Genomic DNA, 18,905 nt, shown 5'->3' with positions numbered 1-18,905 from the left:
TCAGCCCCACAGAAGGAAGTTCCAAACACCTTTCAAAATACAGCCATTCTGATTTTAGTTACCAAATTCTGTAAACGTTTCCTTAAACGTTAGGGCAGTACAAAACTCCCGACAGTTGGTGGTAATGTCCTGGAAACATTAAAAAGTCAGGGGCTTGTTTCACAGAGGTGGTTTCCACATGATTTGGAAGAAAGCTTCCTCACGCCTGTTTCCGAACAGGATCAGTTATTGTCAAAAGAATGAAGGATGATTCTGGCGACGACACAGCACGGCCCTGGGCGCCGTCCTTGGCGTAGCGCTGCTGGGGGCAAGGACCCGGGAATCCGTTTTCAGGAAGGCACTTTGAGCTTTGCGCTCCCCAGCAGAAACTGAAGAATTCGGTCCACTAACAAGGCGAGGAAGAAGTCGGCCAGCAACACTTGCGTGATGACGATCTTGAACTAGGGAAAACACAAGCCGTTAGTCCCTCTCCTCCTCTTCAGTTACTCTGTCCCCGCAGGACAGAGCCTCTGCCCCTCGAGGCACTATTGCCCTCTGCAGCAACTGCTGAACTGGAGCTCGACCTTCTTCCTTTCACAGCGTGCTGGAAAAATTGCTAAATTGTAAAAATTTCACAGCACGCTGGAAAAAAATCCCCAATGCTTCAGCAGGATTGCTACCCTATCCTCTCACTTAGAACTACTTTGGTAGTTAGCGCTTCTGTGAGCTGTTACCTGCCTGACATTCTGCTAAAAACCTTAAGATTCCTCCGGAGTTTCTTGAAGACAGGCTCAGACCTGCTCTCCCGCTGGCAACGGCGCAGAGAAACACTGCCTGCTCACCTCGGGAGGGATTTCTACCAAGCCAAACTGCTCGTTGAATTCTGGCGAGGAGCCCGTGAGGAGGCCCACGATGGCAAGTCCCGAAAGGACGATGCTCCACAGTAAAGGTTTGTTCTCCCGTAGACTCTCCATAAAAGGATGGCCCTGAAACACAGCAGGGAGAAACTGTGAGCGGAGGTGAGGCTGTACTCCTTCGGACTCGGGGATGCAGAGCAATTTGTGTCAGTTGGGGACGCTCGGCTCAAAAAGAGCGAGTGTTTCTCTGCAGAGCACTGACAAACTAGTTTGCGATTAGAGGAGAGCGCTGCTTTGTGTTATTGCACCTTAATTACAAAATCGCTTCTCTGGTGCTGCGGGAGATGCGACTTAAACATGGCTTGCCTTGTAGTTGATAGCAAACGTGGCCATCTGCATCGCCATCGACATGATGTAGACAGTGCTGTTCACAAGGCTGGGCTCAAACTCCTTGTACAGATCCACAAACTCCTCCTGTCTAAAAGAGAACAAAGCTGGAGAACAGCGGCCCAGACTCGGAATCACCAGGAACATTTCACTTCCCCTGCATAGCCCCACCGACCCCAGTTGATTTAGGTTTTGTCAGGCAAAAATAGTTTGTTCCTGAACAAGTGTGCTTGCACAGGTAAGAGCGGAGCTGCAGATGCTGCAAGCAGAGGTCAACACTGCGTTCTTTTTCACGAAATAAAAATCAAGTGGAAAAAAAAATTGGGTATATCGTGTGTTTTTCTTCATAACTTTCCAGTAATCCACCTCACGGGTGTTATTTCTATCTCCCTTTCCCCTCCCAGCGCGGAGACAGCAGGCATTGGAACTGCAACGTATCACAGACGGTATTCCCAGGGGTTCCATCGCATCCTCGCCATGCTGAGCTGCCTGCCAATGCACAACTCAAAAATGCTTTTTCTGGACACGTCTAACACATTAAAGACTTGGCGTGCTCGATAAAGCAGTCCCGGGAAGAGCCGCTTACCTGGAATCGCTGCGCGCCTGGGCGCCGCGGTACAGGTAAACGAGGCTGAGGAAATGCACGAGGAACTGCAGCAGCACTGTCAGGACCGTGTAGAGGTTAAAGATGTTGGGCAGCGGGCGCTCCTTGGAAAGGGTCTTCAAAGGCTGGGAGAGAAAAGCAAGCAGGGTTGACTGGGAATGGTTTTGTCCATCTCCAGACAGTTTTCCAGCAGAATCCAGCTAACGTTGGTGTTTCTTAGGAAATGCCAGCAAGGATTCCACTTCACGTGTACGCGAGACCCACAGCTTATTCGGTGCAAGTAAGAGCCCCAGTCGAACCGTTAATCAATCTGTGTTACCCTCCCCGCCTCTTCCAGCTGCTCTCTGTAACCTGAGCAAAGCTGCCTGCCATCACAAGATGCTCCCTCAAGCATGCGCTGGCCTTGGGAACCTCCCAAATCCAGGGGAACAAACCCCCACCCACCCGCTCCAGCACCGTGGAGCGTTAACTTATTAAAATAAACGGCTTTTTTTTGGAGAGAGGCGCTCCCTTCAGTAATCCCAATACGACTGACGTCGACCAGCCACTGTCCCAAGGCGCTTCCCTCCCCTTACCTTCGACCTGGAGATGAAAAGGAAGCAGCCAGCCAACAGCAGACCCTGCAGAGTTGCCTGAAAATCACTGAATTTCACCCCTTCCAAGTAGAGGACACTCTGGCTGTAAGCAAGGATCAGGGCGTTCAGGGCAAGGATCTTGAACATTTGGAGCGTTGTCACTAGCGTGCACCGACCTTGCTTGATCACGTGGCAGACTAAGGAGCAAGAGGAAGCAGCGTTTGGAAACAAACCAGAAGAGGTTCTGGGGCTTTGTCCCTCAATTCCTTCCTTTTCTGAAGCAGTACGGAGGGAAGCGAACCCCTCACCGCTTGCAGCCCCATCCAAGAAACCCCCACAGGGTTGCTCCACACAAAAAGCTGGCAAAGCCAGGGGTTTGGGGGCGTTTCGCACCACCCCACGCCCTCCCTCTCGGCTTCTTTCCAATCTGGACTTATTCCCCTGGGGGAACTCGGACGCACGGAGAGGCACACCAGTTGTTTGGCTCCCACCCTGCACTTACTGCACTGAATGGAAGAGAGCTTGGAGGTAAAGGGGGCTGCGATGCTGGCATCGCCCAGCTTCACAACTGGTACACGCTCCTCTTCCAAATCCTTCAGGACCTGACTGATCCGCTCCTGCAGGCGAGTAAGAGAAAGATACAAACACGCACCTCATTATCCCAACCTGGATCAAAAGAGGATCTTGTGCTATCTTCTCCCACACCCCTGCTCCAAGGCAAGGCTGAGAAGCCTTCAGACTTGCAGCGTTAGCTTGATGGCTGGCTGGAAAAGCGGCACCTTCTCTGCCCAAATCCATTCTGCTATTTCCGGAGAAGCAGCAGAAAAGCTGGTCTTTTCCCAGTACATCCTGCCATTTCCAGTTCTCGCAAATTAGCAGTAAACCAGAGGAGGAACGAAGAGCAGGGGTAAGTTAACGGGCTTTTAAACATCTAGTTACCGACCCTCTGGATGGCCAGCTGTTCCTCTCTTTGGGATATGACCCTGTGCTTGGCACCACGGGAGGTGGGCTTCACAGTCCCACTCCCCATCGACGGCAAAGCAGGCCTCCCATCTCCGGGTCCGTCTCGAGTTCTCTTCTTCCGTTCGGGCAGCCTCTCGGGAGCGTTTGCCAGCAGTGCCACTCCTGTAAGCGTGTAAAAACATTAGCCGCAGGGAAAAAGGGCTGTAATCCCTTTCCTGGCAGAGCATTTTCACAAAGTAGGAATGCCAGCTGCTGTTTACACCTGGAGTCAGGTGGGCAGGCGAGTTACACAGGGACTTCAGGCATGTTACACTTGCTGAAGTAAAGCTCAGGGACAAAACCACTAGGAAGAATCTTTTCTTCCAGGAAAATGTGTTTGCAGCTAATTCCCGCTGCCTGCTGGTGCGCACACAGCGGGTATTCCACCAGCACACAGATCCTCCTTCTTTATGTTGGTTTCTGGCACCAAATGATGTTGGTCAGATCGATCCCCACCCTCAAACCACCAGAGAAACGAACACTGGGTTCGTGTTCAGGAACGCTAGCCAAACTCAGACAGGGGCACACATGAGAGTCCTGCATGCGGACTCACCCACATCTGCATGTTTCAGAGCTCCGACATCGTTGGTCCCGTCCCCACACATCAGCGTGACGTAGCCCAGGCTCTTCAACGTAGTGATTACAAACTCCTGCAAAAAGAAAGGCGTAGCGAGAATTGGCAGCCTGCGTGTTCTGATTACGCTGCTGTCTGGGCTGGGTTACGTGTCAAGTGCTTCTGTTCTGCAGGAATGCACTGGGCTCGCACCCAGACTCAAAAAGCTTCACCTTCAGGCTCCGTTTTAGGAATGCAGAGCTAGAACGGGCCAACGGGCTCAGGACTCTTTAGGGTAATAACATGGCACATCCTGAGCTCTGGTTCTTGCTGCCCGCTGGCTTGGGTATCAGGAGAGGTCACGTTCGTTTGCCGTAAACAGCTTTAGCATTCATCAGGTGCTAGCATCTACGTGGCTCCCAGGCACCACGTGAGCCCTGCTGGGAACCCTGCTAAAGCTGGGTTTTACCAGCAGCCAAAATCTCTCACCTTCTGCTTTGGCACCACTCTGGCAAACACCTGGACGTGTGGTATGAGTTTCAGCAGCTGCTGTCTGTTCACAGACTGCAGGTGAGAGAGACCTTCCCCGGTTACACACAGGTCGTATTGCTGCGTCAGCTCTCGCAAGGAGGTTGGCACGATTGGGAGCACGACAGCACCATCGACGGACTGCCACTGCCAGCTGGAGTCTGGAAAGAGAAGCACGAGCTTGACGTGAGCATGCCTGTGAGGTGCCCGGCTGCGAGAAATGATCCCAGCCACCCAACAGACGCTGAGCCTGGTGTTTGCAGCCACTCAGCGTTACGGACACATGGCCCTCCACTTCTCAGGACAGTGACGTGCCCACCTCCCACCTAGGTACAGCCTTTATGTGGACCCTCCTTCCCTGCAGTCAGCGACACAGCTCTCGGCTTCCCTGGATGGCCTCTGAACCTCCACAGCACGGAGGCCTTCAAGCTGCTGTTATTTTTGTTATTTTGGTGCTCAGATAGCTCGGTTTAGGAGCTGGCAGAGGAATGAAGGTAGCTTGCATAGTACTCCAAGCCAGAGAAGAGAGGGGCAAAGGACAGAGCGTTATCCGTGATTCTGGGAAGCGAGTCGTTTCCTTTATCAGCATCAAGCAGCAGTGCTAACAGCGTGTGGCTAACTTTGACACAATGCCCCAGTAGGGCTTTCGCTGTCGTCCCCCAAAACGCAGAGCCATTTGCTGCAGGGGATCAGCTACCTTTGCTCACAGGAGGCTGCAGGATGAGGGTGTGCTCTCTCTGGAGGAAGTGTAGCTCCCGGGCCACATGGCAGGCGGTGAGAGGATTGTCTCCTGTTATCATCACTACCTGAGGGGAAAGCAAGAGGGGTCACAAATCAGTTTTGGGTAGATAAGCAGCACTTCACAGCGAGTCGTCTTTACACTGAAAAGACTTCTGCCTAGCTTGGGCGCTGGTGACATGCCCTGTGAGGTGTAGCTCTGTGCAGCACCCTGCAGAAAAGCTTTCTCTCTGGGCCAGGGCAAATCCCGCAGCAAAAATAACACCACATCCACAAGGTCTCCCTGCCTTCGCCATGGGGAAGCCTTTGCCCTCGCTCCACCAACGCTTTTGGTACTGAAATTCCACATCCCAAACACCACGGCTACCAGTAAGGCTAGGATGCTGTCGATGCTTACGTGGTGTGATGCATTCTGGATCTCCCTGATGACGGATTTGGAGTCAGCTTTGAGAGGACAGGAAACCACAATGAATCCAACAAATCTAAGATCACACTCCAAAGCTTCACGCTTCATCTCTCTCACCTGCCAAGGCAAATCAGCAAACAAGAGTGTTACCTGCTGCTCTGTAGCAGCAATCTTGTTTTCCAGCGGGTGCTTCCTTGCAATCAAAGCATCACGAGAAACACAACTGGTGCTCTGAGACGCAAAGAGCAACCCCGGACAGTGCCCAGCTTGCTCTAGAAGCATCTTCTGATGCATCCTGGGGTGCACTGAGGAGAGTGTGGCTAGCAGGGCGAGGGAGGTTATCCTCCCCCTCTACTCTGCCCTGCTGAGGCCGCATCTGGAGTGCTGTGTCCTGTTCTGGGCTCCCCGGTTCAAGAAGGACAGGGAGCTGCTGGAGAGGGTACAGCAAAGGGCTACGAAGATGATGAGGGGACTGGAACATCTTTCTTATGAGGAAAGGCTGAGGGACTTGGGTCTTTTTAGTCTGGAGAAGACTGAGGGAAGGATCTTGTCAATGCTTCTAAATACTTCCAAGCGTGGGTGCCAGGAGGATGGGGCCAGTCTTTTTTCAGTGGTGCCCAGTGACAGGACGAGAGGTAACGGGCACAAACTTGGTCATAGGAAGTTCCATCTAAACGTGAGGAGGAACTTCTTTACTTTGAGGGTGGCAGAGCACTGGAACAAGCTGCCCAGAGAGGTTGCGGAGTCTCCTTCTCTGGAGATACTCAAACTCGCCTGGACGCATTCCTGTGCAATCTGCTCTAGGTGACCCTGCTCTGGCAGGGGGATTGGACTAGATGATCTCCAAAGGTCCCTTCCAAACCGTCATTCTGCGATTCTGTAAAGGCTTCTTTGGCACAAAGCTCCACAGAGACAGCCCTGAAAACAATTACACGTGCCCATCCCCACATAAAACCAGGTTCACAGCTAAGAAGTTCAGTGCTAAGCCTCTTGAATTGCTACAAGGAAAGAGTTGACCCTGCTTTACGAACAGGGAAACAGAAGTACTGATCAATGATGCACAGGAATTCAAAGCTGGGAGCACAATGCAGAGGCTGCGATCTTCCCAGAAGATCCGGACCGTAAAAACACCATTACAGCAGCTTTGGGCAGCCACATGCCAAAAGACTCCCACCCCTCTTCCCTGCTCACACCATCTCTGTTTCCTTTAACAGGAGCTTGATTTCAAGGCTTAAACGGACAGATATACCTGCTGGTGTGTGAGGTGCCCCAGTTCTTTGTAGCCGAGGGCCAGCACTCTTGCCCCCTCATGCGAAATTTCCGTGTGGACAGCGTGATAGTTGCTTGGGCACTGAGACAACTAGAAAAGGTGTAGGGAAAAGCGTCATATTAGTACAGTTCCAAACACAATTCAGTAGCGCATTCCAGCATTTCACATTAAATATACAGACAGGGGAAAAGAGGAAGCTTTGGGAGGGTCCCTCACCATCAAGGGCAGAAGAGGAGATCCCCCAGATTTAGCCTTCCGCTGTCAGCAAAGGCAACAGAGCCAGGAATGCATATGGCGAGATTCAGATCTCACTGGGATTAGACCGAAACTCCCCAGCGGGCTTTGTTTTCAGGCACAGGTTCGCTGTGCTGTTTTGCAGGATGAAATCCCTATGTCATTTAGGTTCCAGACTCAGCAGGGACAAGCAGAGGTGTACGGGGATGAGCACACGTGCTAGAGAAGGCCCTTGCTCTCCTAGAGAGATGCGCTCACCATTTTGTGCAGCGTCTCTGGGGCCCCTTTCACAGCTGCAATGTAACAGAGATCAGTCGAGCCGATCTTCTCATACGACGCCAAGACAGACATTCTTTTCAGGGCACTGGCAAAATGAAAGCGCTGGTGAATTTTCAGTCCCTGAGTTTTAATACTTCGGGGGAAAACTTTCTCATCTGGAAACAAACAGATCAGGAAATCCTGAAAGGTTTCTCGGTATCAAAAGCAACATCCCTCCCTTCGGGTCCCAAAGGGACCCACAGGTCACTGAGATCGTGTGAATTTCCTCTCCTTAGATACAAGCATACAGAGCTGGAAATTAGTGCCAAGAATTAAGGGATATAACTGATCAGAACACCTACGTGCATCAGTATGAACAGCTACACAGCAGGTTGAAGGTGCGTTTAGAGCATGTATTATCATCACAAGTAAAAATCCAGAAGCAAAAACCACAACAGCATGGGTTTCAGTGGGATACGTACACAGTATTTATGGAAGATTTCTACTTTAGTCACCTGTGCATGCGAAAGCCGAGAAAGCAGAACAGAAAGCCTCCAGAGAGACTGCCCGCAGACCATGCTAAAACCCACGCTGTCGTGTTTCCACTACTGCGATCTGCGCTAGTCACGGCCTGATTTTACTGAGTCGGCACAATCGGAACTGGAAGGCACCAACCCGAGCGTGCCAGTTACAGAATGCAGTATCTGCGGTCCCAAGAACAGACTTCTACTCTTTGTTGTCCCTCAGACACGCAGCGTAAGGATTTCCACTGCCCCAAACCAGTTCCTGGGATCACACCAGCTGGAATTCACTCCTTGCAAAAAGCTGGCATGAAGCATAGGAAATCTCCATAGACCAGGTAATTTCATGCTCAGAACCGACAAAAACAGCGTATCATCATCACCCCCCAAAAAAACCCCACCCCACAACCCACAGCGTATGTACACAGGACTCAGGTATCAAGCAGGGAGGAGCTGGAAACAGGTTTTACCTTTGGTCAGGGTCCAGTCCACAGCCATCAGCATCGCCTTCTCCAACGGATCTCCCACCAGCGTCCCATCATCCAGCTGTACCAGTGAGTGGCAAGTAGCAATCGCTCGGTGGGTTTCTACAGGAATGTCAGATACTGGTGTCACTTCCTTCCCATCCCTGCAGCACAAAAAAGACCGCCCGTGTTAACAGACCCCATTCACTTTATCTCAGTCAAATTCTGGACTTTTTCCCAGCCAAAAATTCCTACTCTAATACAGTAAACAGTGGAGCTTCTCATGGTGAGATCAAAGCCATAAGAAATCTGGCGCTGTCTCAACTGCAAACAGCGCCAAAGCCCATAATTTTTGCCAGTCCTCCAAAGCAAACTTGATTCAAGCAGAACACTCGAAGTAGAGACCTGAACAAACACATTTAAGTAACTGTAGAATCAAAGGGCTGAGACGTCTCTCTGCTGCAGCATCTAGCCTTCGAGCACGGTTCATTACGGCAGTGGAATGAGAAGGCAGGATGCTACTGCATGGAGGAGCGGCGAAGAACTCAGTTACATGAAAACCCTACGCAAGAAATCCTCCAATACAACTAAATTCACAAGTCCTGAGCCCAGCGACCAATGACCCTCCCTCCTTCCAGCTCAGTCCACTTCTTTCACTCTCTGAATCCCTGATTATCTTCTCTTCCCCACTGGAATGAGATTTCACTTGCGCCTGAGGAGCTCCCACAGTGCCCAAAGCCCAGAGCACAGCAAATCATGTAATGAAAATCACCCAGGACCTACCTGAGCCCAGCTACTCCTCTCACTACAAGGTGATCGCTGGTTAACGTGCCAGTTTTGTCAAAACAGCAAACCTGAACTTTGCCTGCAAAGGGGATGCGGAAGGGCTCTGTACAGTACACATCTAGAAGAGAGGAGAGGAAATTCTGTGAGAGATGGGCTACAACAAAGCCAGGACAGGATGCTCAGTGGCTTTCCTCACAAGACAGGAGCTATCAACACGGCTCTCAGCTAGAGTTAATGAACCCAAAACTCCCCGTTCTGAATTTTTGTGGCATTTGAAACCAGAACTGACACCAAGTTGTAGCAGTGATGTAGTCCAACACAGAAACCATTGACCTCCCTATTCCATACATAAGAACCGGCTCAATGCAGAACTGCAGGACTGTTGAGCAAGCAGGCTTTCATATGAATATATTCCCTCCTACACTTGATTTAGGACCCACTTCAAAGCACACCCCTCTTAAGTTCTTTGGGGTTTAAACCCCCTCCTCTACACCAGCTCCAAAACCCACAGTCACTGTGTAGAAACAGAGGACACTGCAGTAATTTCACACTCATTTCCTCCCCAACGCCCCCACAGCTCCAGAGACAAGAAAGCAGTCCTATTTTTGTTTCTGTGTTTAGGCTTGGTACTTACAGAGCTTGGCCAAGGCGATGAGGGAGGTGTTGACAGCCAGAGAGAGCTCAATGGGAAGTTCAGGTGGAACGACCGAAGTCAGTATTAAAGTACACTCCAGGAAGAGCTTGTAACGGTTCCTGGTAGGATCCTTGGTGCCTATGGAATGAGACGGGAGACCTGTATACCTCCTCATCCTCCGACTGTGTGCCCCACAGAACTAAGATGAGTACCACAAAGAAGCTCACCTACCTAGGAAGGGCTGTGGGAGGGCAAGAAAAGCATCCAGAATGCAGTGTGGGCCCCTACACTGAAACACCGGCGCAGCCCAACCCAGCTATTGTAACTCTCAGAAATTACGTCAACTGTCCTTCCCACAAGCTTTGGTACAAGTCCTGTGTAGAGACCTGGAAGAGGCAAGAAGAAATCTCACCTTCAATCCAGACGTATGCTGCAGCAGCAATGGCAAAGACCAGCAGGAACAGGATGAAAATGAAGGTCTCTAAGTTATTGGCTGTCACTCTCTTCACCCCAAAGAGGATTGTACGTAGCAATTTCCCCTGAGAAGAACAGCCTTCAGTGCAAGAAGCTACCTCTGCAGCACGCAGTAGCTTGTTAAAAATATGTACGAAACCCGATTTTTAAATTACACTCTGGTGTCGGGGTGCCAGAGCCTGAAACTTACTCCCATTTCTGTAATTAATCTGTTAAAAAACCCGAGCCTGTTCTTAAGTCACTTAAGTTGATGATTTCTTTGAAGCAGTCTTCCATTTTCAATTGGAAAAGCTCACATTCACATCTCCAGTCTCTACACACACACTCACATGCCCTTTCCCAACAATTGTCATCACAGAAACAGGGATAAGCAGGAGCTGTAGTATACACATAGTGCGGCCAGTCACAACAGGAACCCTGAATCCTGACTCCCAGGCTTCTGCATCAAACATCAGACTACTGATCTGACACACAGAGAAGAGACCAACCTTATTTATTCCTCTTCCAAACAACCAAGGAATTTTAATGCCCCGATTTATATTTTCCCACTGCTCTATTTCGTAAGGATTTCCTGACAGCCAAGTGCTGAAGGACACAACCAGCACCATCGACAAAACAGAGGTGAGAAGGCACGTTCACACCTTACCTGCGACGTGTTGAAGCCGGTCCTCAGAGCGTACGCCACACACCCGTTATCGACAGCTGGAAGAGGAGCAGGAATGAAGACAGTAAGCTCAGTGTAAATCTTTTACAGGCTTATCACAGACAGAATACACTTGAAGCTACACCCTCCTCTCACCTACAAGGGGACATAGTCAACTTTGAGACTATCACGGCAGTCTAATAATCAAAGTAAAGCATTAGCAACAGGGCCAAGGAGACCGACGCAATGACACCCTCCAAAAGTTGCATCAAGCCATTTAGAATAAAACTGTGAGCGCTCAACACGCCCTCTCCGAGGGAATTTGTGCAGGTACATACGTTTCAGTCCTGTGCTGGCTTTCTGGGGCGGGATGTGCTGCACCACTTTTGTTCCCCCAAATATAATGTGTAACCGGGAATCCGTCTGCATGTCCAAGACGTGCTCTGGGCTGAGATCCTCCACAGGCTCCTGCAGGACAACCCTCAGTCTCAGAATCACAGCTGTAAACAAGTAAACTTAAAGTATTCTTTTCTGTTCTTATCCCACGAGATGCTCTCAGCTTCACTTCAGCTAAAGGTGGCCTGAACTGAATCTAGACCTTAACACGCCATTCAGCTCCTGAGCGGTCTGGGTTTAGAGCCTGGCGTCTGTGGAAATTCTGGTTTCGGGGGACTAGTTCACCCTCGGCACACTGAATTCAGCGAGGGAGGCTCTGCAAGCATTACTTTATCATTTTTAAGTCACCCACTGGCACAAAAAGAAGGAAGATTCAGGGTTTTGAAGTGCTCTACACTTGTTCCTCCTCCCACCTTTACCCAGCCAAAGGAATCCAGACTGGGGAATGTGTAGGAGGGCGATGCCATGCCCACACGACAGAGTTCAGACCCAAAGGCTGGAGACATTGCCAGACAAAACAGACATCTCTGTTTCTCATTTACCAGAGCCCATCAATCACTGATAGGGAGCCGATAACAAACAGACCAGGTTGCTTGGGCCAGCATTCGCACAAAGAGATTACTTTGCACTCGCAAACGCTGCAGTGGCTTGAATATTCTTACTTTTCCAGGCTGCAACAAAGGGACAGCCCAGAGGACGTTTCACAGACCTTCATCTGTGGCACAGACTCTCCCGTCAGCATGGCTTCATCTACAATGCACCTTCCACGTAACAGCAGCACATCACACGGCACTAGATTTTCATGAGGAGATCGGCCTGCAATTAATACATTAAAACTGAGAAGAAGTTCAAAGGCAGAAGTGACTACTGTTGGCTATTTGTCTGGCAGGGCACAGCTCTCCCGCAGTTTAGCTGACATACAGGAGATTCCTAAAGCTTCAAACCTCCCAGGGGGTGCCAAGTCTAGCACAGCATGTACCCCGTCAGCACTGCTGAGAGTCAAAAGGGTTTGAAGGTTATTAGGTCTCCACTGAGACCAGGAAAGATTAAAATCAAGTCACTTAGTTCTCATTGCCCTTCAGGCTTCAAAGACTGGGATCACACCCCGGGGTAATACAACCTTAAAAGGGAGAACAGGGTTAAGAGGGAGATCTGCCCTTCCCCTTTCCATTCTAGTAAGATATTGTCAGGAGGAAGGGAACTCTTCATCTTCACAATCCTAAGCTGAAGAATCTGAGGCCGATTTATCTAAGTATTTACCTTTCTTAAGTAGGTCCACGAGATTGAGCCCAAGGATTAATCTCCAGGACCCCTGAATTGTGACACCTATGAATCAAAGTCCTCAAAAGCACCCGACCAAGACCGTTAGATTTATACGCCTAATTCAATTCACTGCGCAACTTAACACACCGGAAAGAATCTGATTTTAAACAAGCTTTCAATGACAACCATCATGCAAGTCATTACCAATGGAAACGATATCCCCCGGAATAATCTCATCGCTGGAAATGGGGCGCCACTTGCGGTTTCTGTAAACCTGTAGGAAAAAAAAAAGCACTTTCAAAAGCCCTGCATGCATCAGAAAAGGATCCGAGGAAAAGGAATGGCAAATCAGCTAAAAGACAGCTACATCAAAAACTTCATGCACAATCCCCTCTGCTTCCGATTACCTGGATCATGTACGGCTTGTTGCCCATTTTTCGAATCTCCGACATGTTCCTCATTTGCTGCTGGACCAGAGAAGCTTCAAACGCAACCAACATGGAGAGAGTGAACACGCTGTAATACCAGTATTCATCCAGGCACCACAAACCCACACAGAACACCTGTGGGGAGAACACGACAAGGAATTTATTCTAATCTCCCTCAGAAAACAAAAGCCTTCAAGTTCTAGGAATTTTTTTTAAAGTTAGCTTGGTAAACATTTAATTGCAGGAAGCCAGAAAACCAGAAAATCACAGTAACTCATTAGGGAGAAACAGGGTCAGTCCCAGAAGTAAAATCAATATTACAGTGCAAGAACAGCATCTACTCCCGATTTTAGAAGGCTGCCAGCTCATCCATGGCTCTCAAGCCAGGACTGTAAGGAATTCTCTCATTTTTTAGCAGGGAGAAGTATTTACAGCTTTTTTTGTTTGTTCATTTTACCTGAAAGACGAAGAACGGAGCTGTAGCTCTTTCTTTAAAGAGTTCCAAGAACTCCGGCACCACCATCTCAGCCCTGGGAAAGAATTGAATCCTTATTAACCTAAACGTTCCAGATTCTCAGCACAAGCCCAACCCAAAAGCTACCTGCAGCGTCTGGTGTCAGACCAGGGTGTACTCCAGAATGTCCACCATCTCCCTATTTTCAATTACTTTGATTCAGTTAATTTGTTATATGCAACTAATTTCCATCTACAGCCCACCCTAGAGAAAACCTCTTGGTCCGACACTGTTCTCTGTCCTTAAAGGAATTTGAAGCAACTGCCAGGAATAATTGAAATTTCAAAAGCAGGACTAGGACTGTGGTTCTACACCGTTGTTCCTGACACGCTGGGATACTTTGGCAAAGAGAGATCTGCGCCTAGAGAACTTACTTGTTTGTACCGTATTTCTTCTCAGCTGCTCGGATATCTTTGTCCTCCTGATAGCCTCGGGCGTTCTGGTAGTAACAAAGGGGATGTTCCACAGGGAAAGCTACAGGAAGAAACTGTTTCTTGCTGTCTATCTCATAGGAGTATTTGATTTTCTGAAATTCAAAGGAAAGAGCCTCCTGCCCGTCCTCACCCTGCAGAGAAGGGGGAAAAACCCCAACCAGTTGAACACACACCAAAGGCTTCACTCCACTCATAATCCGGCCTGAAGAAGGAAAGAAACCCCGATCCCTTACATCTCTAGTTATTGTATGATTCTGCTCGCGGTACACGCACCAGGAAACACTGTGCAATCTTTAACATCCCCACTTGTGACTGACCGCAGCTGATTTTTCCCTCATTACTTAAGTTAAAAGCAAATAAACTGCAGGCTGACAGCACGATGTAGCAGGTCCCTGGCACGCGAGAAACGTCAGTTCTGCTCGCGACAGCTGTATCCTCACCTGGTCTCTGTGGAGCGGCACTAATTCTACTGATCCGTTATTTGGGGTTGGCACAACTTTAGCCAACGTGGCTTTCTTAGGACAAGGTTCCTGAAACACAAACGAGACACGCTTCGTTAAGCGGATCACAGACCCTGAATTTTAATGAGTCGGGAGGAATCCTTGCTGGATCGCATTAAGACACGTGGAGAAAAGAGCTCTTTGCGGCTGGGTGCTTTGGCGGAGCCGTTGTTAGAGTCAAAGACATTCCGATTATCACAATCCATCCCCAAAATCGTACCGCACCACCAAAGGAAGTATAGTCAGTAGTTCACTTGCAGTTAAGACATATATAGCTGCCAGTAAGACACCGTTCCAACAGCGCCTGCAAAAATGGCAACCAGCTGATGCGTCATCAAAAGAGGGAACGATCGACGCTAGCAAAGGCAGTCGGCCCCTGAACGCTCAGCTCATCCCAGGCTGCCTACGTGCAGACACGTTCTGGACTCCCCAACAGCACTTCGGGGCAACGCGCGCCCCTCTCCTTCCCCCCCGCCAGGACACAGCTGAAGGGAGAAGCGTTTCCGTGCAAAGCGTCTCCTCAGGCCCCTCACCCTGCCAGGCTTCCCTACGAGGCGGATGCAGCTCCGCCACGTCGCAAGAAACACCCCCCCCTCCAAGAGACCGAACGCCCCCGCGCCCTCAGCCGCCGCTACGTGACAGAAGAGCCCACGGGGAGCGGCAGGAGCCTCCCCGCGCTGCTCGCGGGCAGCCCCGGAGGGGTCTCCAGCGTGGCCGGCCCCGCGGCACCGGGACTCACCCGGACGCAGGTGAGGGCGCAGTGAGCGTGCACCGACCACAGCCCCGAAAGCGCCGTCAGCAGATGGACGACACCGATGGCGGCGAGCGCCAGCAACGCGGCCTCGGGGGGCGCGGGGCCCGGGCCCGGTCTCGGGCCCTCCTCCTCCGCCGCCGCCGCCGCCTCCCCCCATGCCGCCCACACGCGCGGTCCCCACAGCCACAACCAGGCCGGGTAGAGCCCCGCCACGAAGGGCAGTACGGTGCCGTGGAGGAGCCGCGGCCGCCGGCGGTACAGTGTCACCGACGAGACCAGCTCGTCCACGGGACCCGGAGCCGGGCCGGCCGCCGCCATCTTCGGAGAAACCGTAACGACCCACTTCCGCTTCCGGTGCGGGGGTGGGGGGGGGCGCGCGGAGCGCCCGGCGCCGGCGCAGTGGCCAGTTTGAGCACTGCGCCCCCCGCGGCTGCGCATGCGCCGAGTCGTGGGGCCGGCGGCTGCGCATGCGCAGCCGCCGGTCCCCACGGCGCGACGCATGCGCACAGCAGTGGAGCGGTGCCCCCGCGCATGCGCACGGAGGTAGCGCCCGGAGCTCCGGCGGCGGCGGCAGCGGCATGTGAGTAGGGGGTGGCGGGGGCACCGGGCCGGGCCAGGCCGCGCTAGGCCGCACTGCCCCCCCGTGTTAACTATGCCGTTTCCCCGCAGGCAGGCGGCTCTGGAGATCACGGCACGCTACTGCCGGAGCGAGATGGAGCAGTACGGGCGGTGCGTGGCCGCCAGCCCGGCCTCCTGGCAGCGCGACTGTCACGGTCTCCGCCTCAGCATGTCCCGCTGCGCCGCCGCTCAGTGAGTGCGGGAGGGGCGGGCTGGGGTGGGGAGCGGGGCTGGGCTGGGTCTGCCGGCTTGGGCCTGGCAGGGTTGGGCCGTGCGGCTGCCGGGAGCTGAGGACCCGGTGTTGTCCCGCAGCCCGATCGTGCAGCAGATCCGCCAGGACTGCGCGGAGCCGTTCGCCGCCTTCGAGCAGTGCCTGAAGGAGAACCAAGCCTCCGTCATGAACTGCAGCGACCACGTCAACGCCTTCCTGCTCTGCGCCGACCAGGTGAAGCTCTCCACGTGAGGTGAGCGCCGGGATGCAGAGCGGGGTCGCTTTTCCTCCAGACCTGCGGTCCAGAGCTCTCCTACTGACAGCCACTCTCCACATCTGCTTGGGAGCCGCTCGTTTAAACAGCTGGAGCGGGATAGTACAACCCAGAATACACATCGACCCACGTTTTTCTCCCACCCACCTTCCCTTCCTGTCTCAGAAAAATACAGAGCACAACCAGGAAGTTTATCTAGGCTAAAAGGGCGGTAATTCATGGGCGTGGATTGTTGGGGCTGTAAGTGATGTGCGTGTGGCCATTATGGACGTGAATCCAACAGCGTATTTCTCCAAATGGGTTGGGCCTTCTCAATATCAGACTAAGCCGATACCCTGTGGCAAAAGGGTCTGGGAGGAAAGCAGTCTTGCAGAGGTAAAGTCCACTTGTCTTGCAGAGGACAAATGATTTTTATCCAAATCTATTGATCAACCTGTTCATTGCTTTTGCACAGTAATATATACAGAATGGTTTTGTTGGGGTAGGTCAGCTTGCAGCACTTAGCTAAAGATCTTGTAAACATCTATGGAGCGACGTTGAAAGTCCATGACACGTTACTAAGCACATAGAAATCCCCTGAATGTGACCTACTCCCATGACGTGACGGGGTAATCTACTGTACCTCCTAACTAGGGTGCTGCATGTGCACGGAGCCTACCTGATGCTTTTATTTGTGCTCTTTTTTTCATAGGGGAGCCTTGGAATTAAAATTCATCTTCAGGAGTGAATGAAAAGTCTTTCTGTACTCTGGAGTATCGTTCCAATGCTTGCTTGGGTTGGTTTTTCCCCTCTGAAAAACGAAGTGCAGCCCTGCGATGCAGTTTTCTCAGTTCTGGTCACACTACGCTGGTCTTCAGCAAACAGCTGGACTCTGTCAGAGCGTTCCTGATCCGTCGGCACTTGCGTGCTGGTAACGCTGGGGTTTGTCTGCTGAGTTGCCTCTAAAAACTTTATAAGTAAATAAATTACAGAGCTGCGTTGAAGCGACACCAAAGGATCAGCAGCAACCTGCAGATGTGCTTGAATAGGAACCGAAAGCAAAAATCAGCCCTTACCTCTTTTTCTGCAGTCTGTTCTTCGACAGTTCCTTTGATAATTAAGCACAATATTTTCCTTCGTCCCAATAAAAAAACACTTTTCAAGATCCAAAGCCAGTTCTGGCTTTTCCCACTGGTGACAGAAGCTGCTCTCTGAGCTGGACCGACTACGGGGACATTTCTTTGACCGCAAATGTCCCAGCTTGACCCGCTTGAAAACATTCTGTGCGGCTCTCAATTTTGGGGGTGCCGTGAGGGGTTGGAGCCGTGGACCTTCTGCTGGTTTAGAACAGCAGAGGGAGTCTTCCTGCCGGCAGAGACGGCAGTAAACTGCCGACTTCAGAGCACCGAGTGCTCTATCGACAGCGCAACAGAGACCTTCCAATGCAGGGGTCGGGGGGGCACCTCCGTTGTTCTTACACAGGGGAACAAAGAGCTCAGCTCAAAGTAGGGGTGGTTTCTGGGCTGTAACTAGTGGAAAACGAATTAAAAAATAGAAGAAACAATAGATGGTCTAACGAGGAGTGGGATTAAGACCCGGGCTTTTGAGATCTGTGAGCGCTTCTGTGGAGGGAGAGCTCTGGGGCGCTGCGATCTAGGACCCTCGGGTCTAGTCCATTGTGCCGTGTCTAGAAATCACTGTAGGTCTGTTTAACATGCTGTCTGTTAAGTGGGACTGAGAGTCTCTCCCAGCAGAAATTTAAACCTTCAAAGTCCTTTGGGGTACTCGAGAGCAGGTACGAGGAAGGAGAAATGAGCTTCTACGACCTCGTTGTACAAGTGCAGCTTCAGAGGAACAGCTTTGCTGCTGTCCGGAGTAGGAAATTGATCTTCTAGAAAAGTTACAGGGAACCACAAAACAAAATTTTCCAGAAGCGTGCAGGGAACAGATGACATGCAGAAACTATTATGTACAGCGCCAACAGAGTCTTTCTCTGAAAGTCCAGCAGCGCTTTGCTGTGTTTGTGAGGGTTTTTTAGTACCTCTAAGAGAGAGTGAGGCATGGACAGGGAAACTTGGCTCTGACGTGGTTCCCAGGGGTTCATACCCCCTTCCTGGGACACATTAATCCTTACTTGTGTTTCAGCCAGGCGTAAGTCCAAGCGTTCGCCTTTGAGCCAGTGGTGGTTGGCAGACATCGCTTGGCATTTTCCAGTTGGGCAGAGTTTAACTCCTTTGGGGAGAGGGACAGCAGATTTCAGTTGATCTGTTCCAGCTTCTAGCAGAGCCCAAATCACAAAGCTGGCTGTCGGCGTTGCTGTTGTCCATCTCACAGAGGTGGCTGCATTTCAGCAGCGATGGGAACACATGAAGATGCTGGGGTCATGTCTAAAAAACATACGTGCATGCTTGCAGAAAACTTTGTTGCCTTTTATCAAATGCCGTGCATTTGAAACATCAAGAGCCGGTTTATCTTCTGGCAGAAAAGTTGGGAGAAAAAGGTGACGGTAGCTTTGCTTCAAAATTAATTTAGAGAGGGGGCAAGTGCTACCAGAAAAGGAGGAGAAATCTGTTTTTCGTTAGTCTTTTGAGTTTTATTTATACCAGGCAGCACCCCATTAG

At 51.2% G+C, this 18,905-nt stretch overlaps 2 protein-coding genes across 2 annotated transcripts; one reads left to right on the top strand and one right to left on the bottom strand.

The window, feature by feature from the left end:
• Window positions 1-329: 329 nt before the first annotated feature.
• Window positions 330-15,520, bottom strand: ATP13A1 (ATPase 13A1). Its single transcript, XM_059832986.1, is given in 28 exon segments — window positions 330-440; window positions 822-965; window positions 1,203-1,330; window positions 1,460-1,473; window positions 1,810-1,952; window positions 2,403-2,599; window positions 2,905-3,054; window positions 3,143-3,314; window positions 3,316-3,527; window positions 3,958-4,054; window positions 4,447-4,646; window positions 5,183-5,291; window positions 5,621-5,746; window positions 6,879-6,989; window positions 7,392-7,567; window positions 8,383-8,540; window positions 9,160-9,280; window positions 9,797-9,934; window positions 10,209-10,335; window positions 10,917-10,972; window positions 11,252-11,381; window positions 12,019-12,125; window positions 12,777-12,846; window positions 12,980-13,135; window positions 13,458-13,530; window positions 13,889-14,079; window positions 14,389-14,478; window positions 15,188-15,520. Coding segments are annotated over 28 exon segments (3,840 nt in total).
• A 358-nt stretch (window positions 15,521-15,878) lies between these two features.
• On the top strand, window positions 15,879-17,845 carry CHCHD5 (coiled-coil-helix-coiled-coil-helix domain containing 5). Its single transcript, XM_059833015.1, has 3 exons — window positions 15,879-16,012; window positions 16,133-16,284; window positions 16,997-17,845. The coding sequence occupies exons 1-2, from the start codon at window positions 15,915-15,917 to the stop codon at window positions 16,281-16,283; spliced, it is 249 nt and encodes an 82-aa protein (XP_059688998.1). The 5' UTR covers window positions 15,879-15,914; the 3' UTR covers window position 16,284; window positions 16,997-17,845.
• Window positions 17,846-18,905: the final 1,060 nt, after the last annotated feature.

Source organism: Gavia stellata, chromosome 38 (genome assembly GCF_030936135.1).
Source record: "Gavia stellata isolate bGavSte3 chromosome 38, bGavSte3.hap2, whole genome shotgun sequence".
NCBI classification, from domain to species: domain Eukaryota; kingdom Metazoa; phylum Chordata; class Aves; order Gaviiformes; family Gaviidae; genus Gavia; species Gavia stellata.
This window is presented reverse-complemented; position numbering and strand designations above follow the sequence as displayed.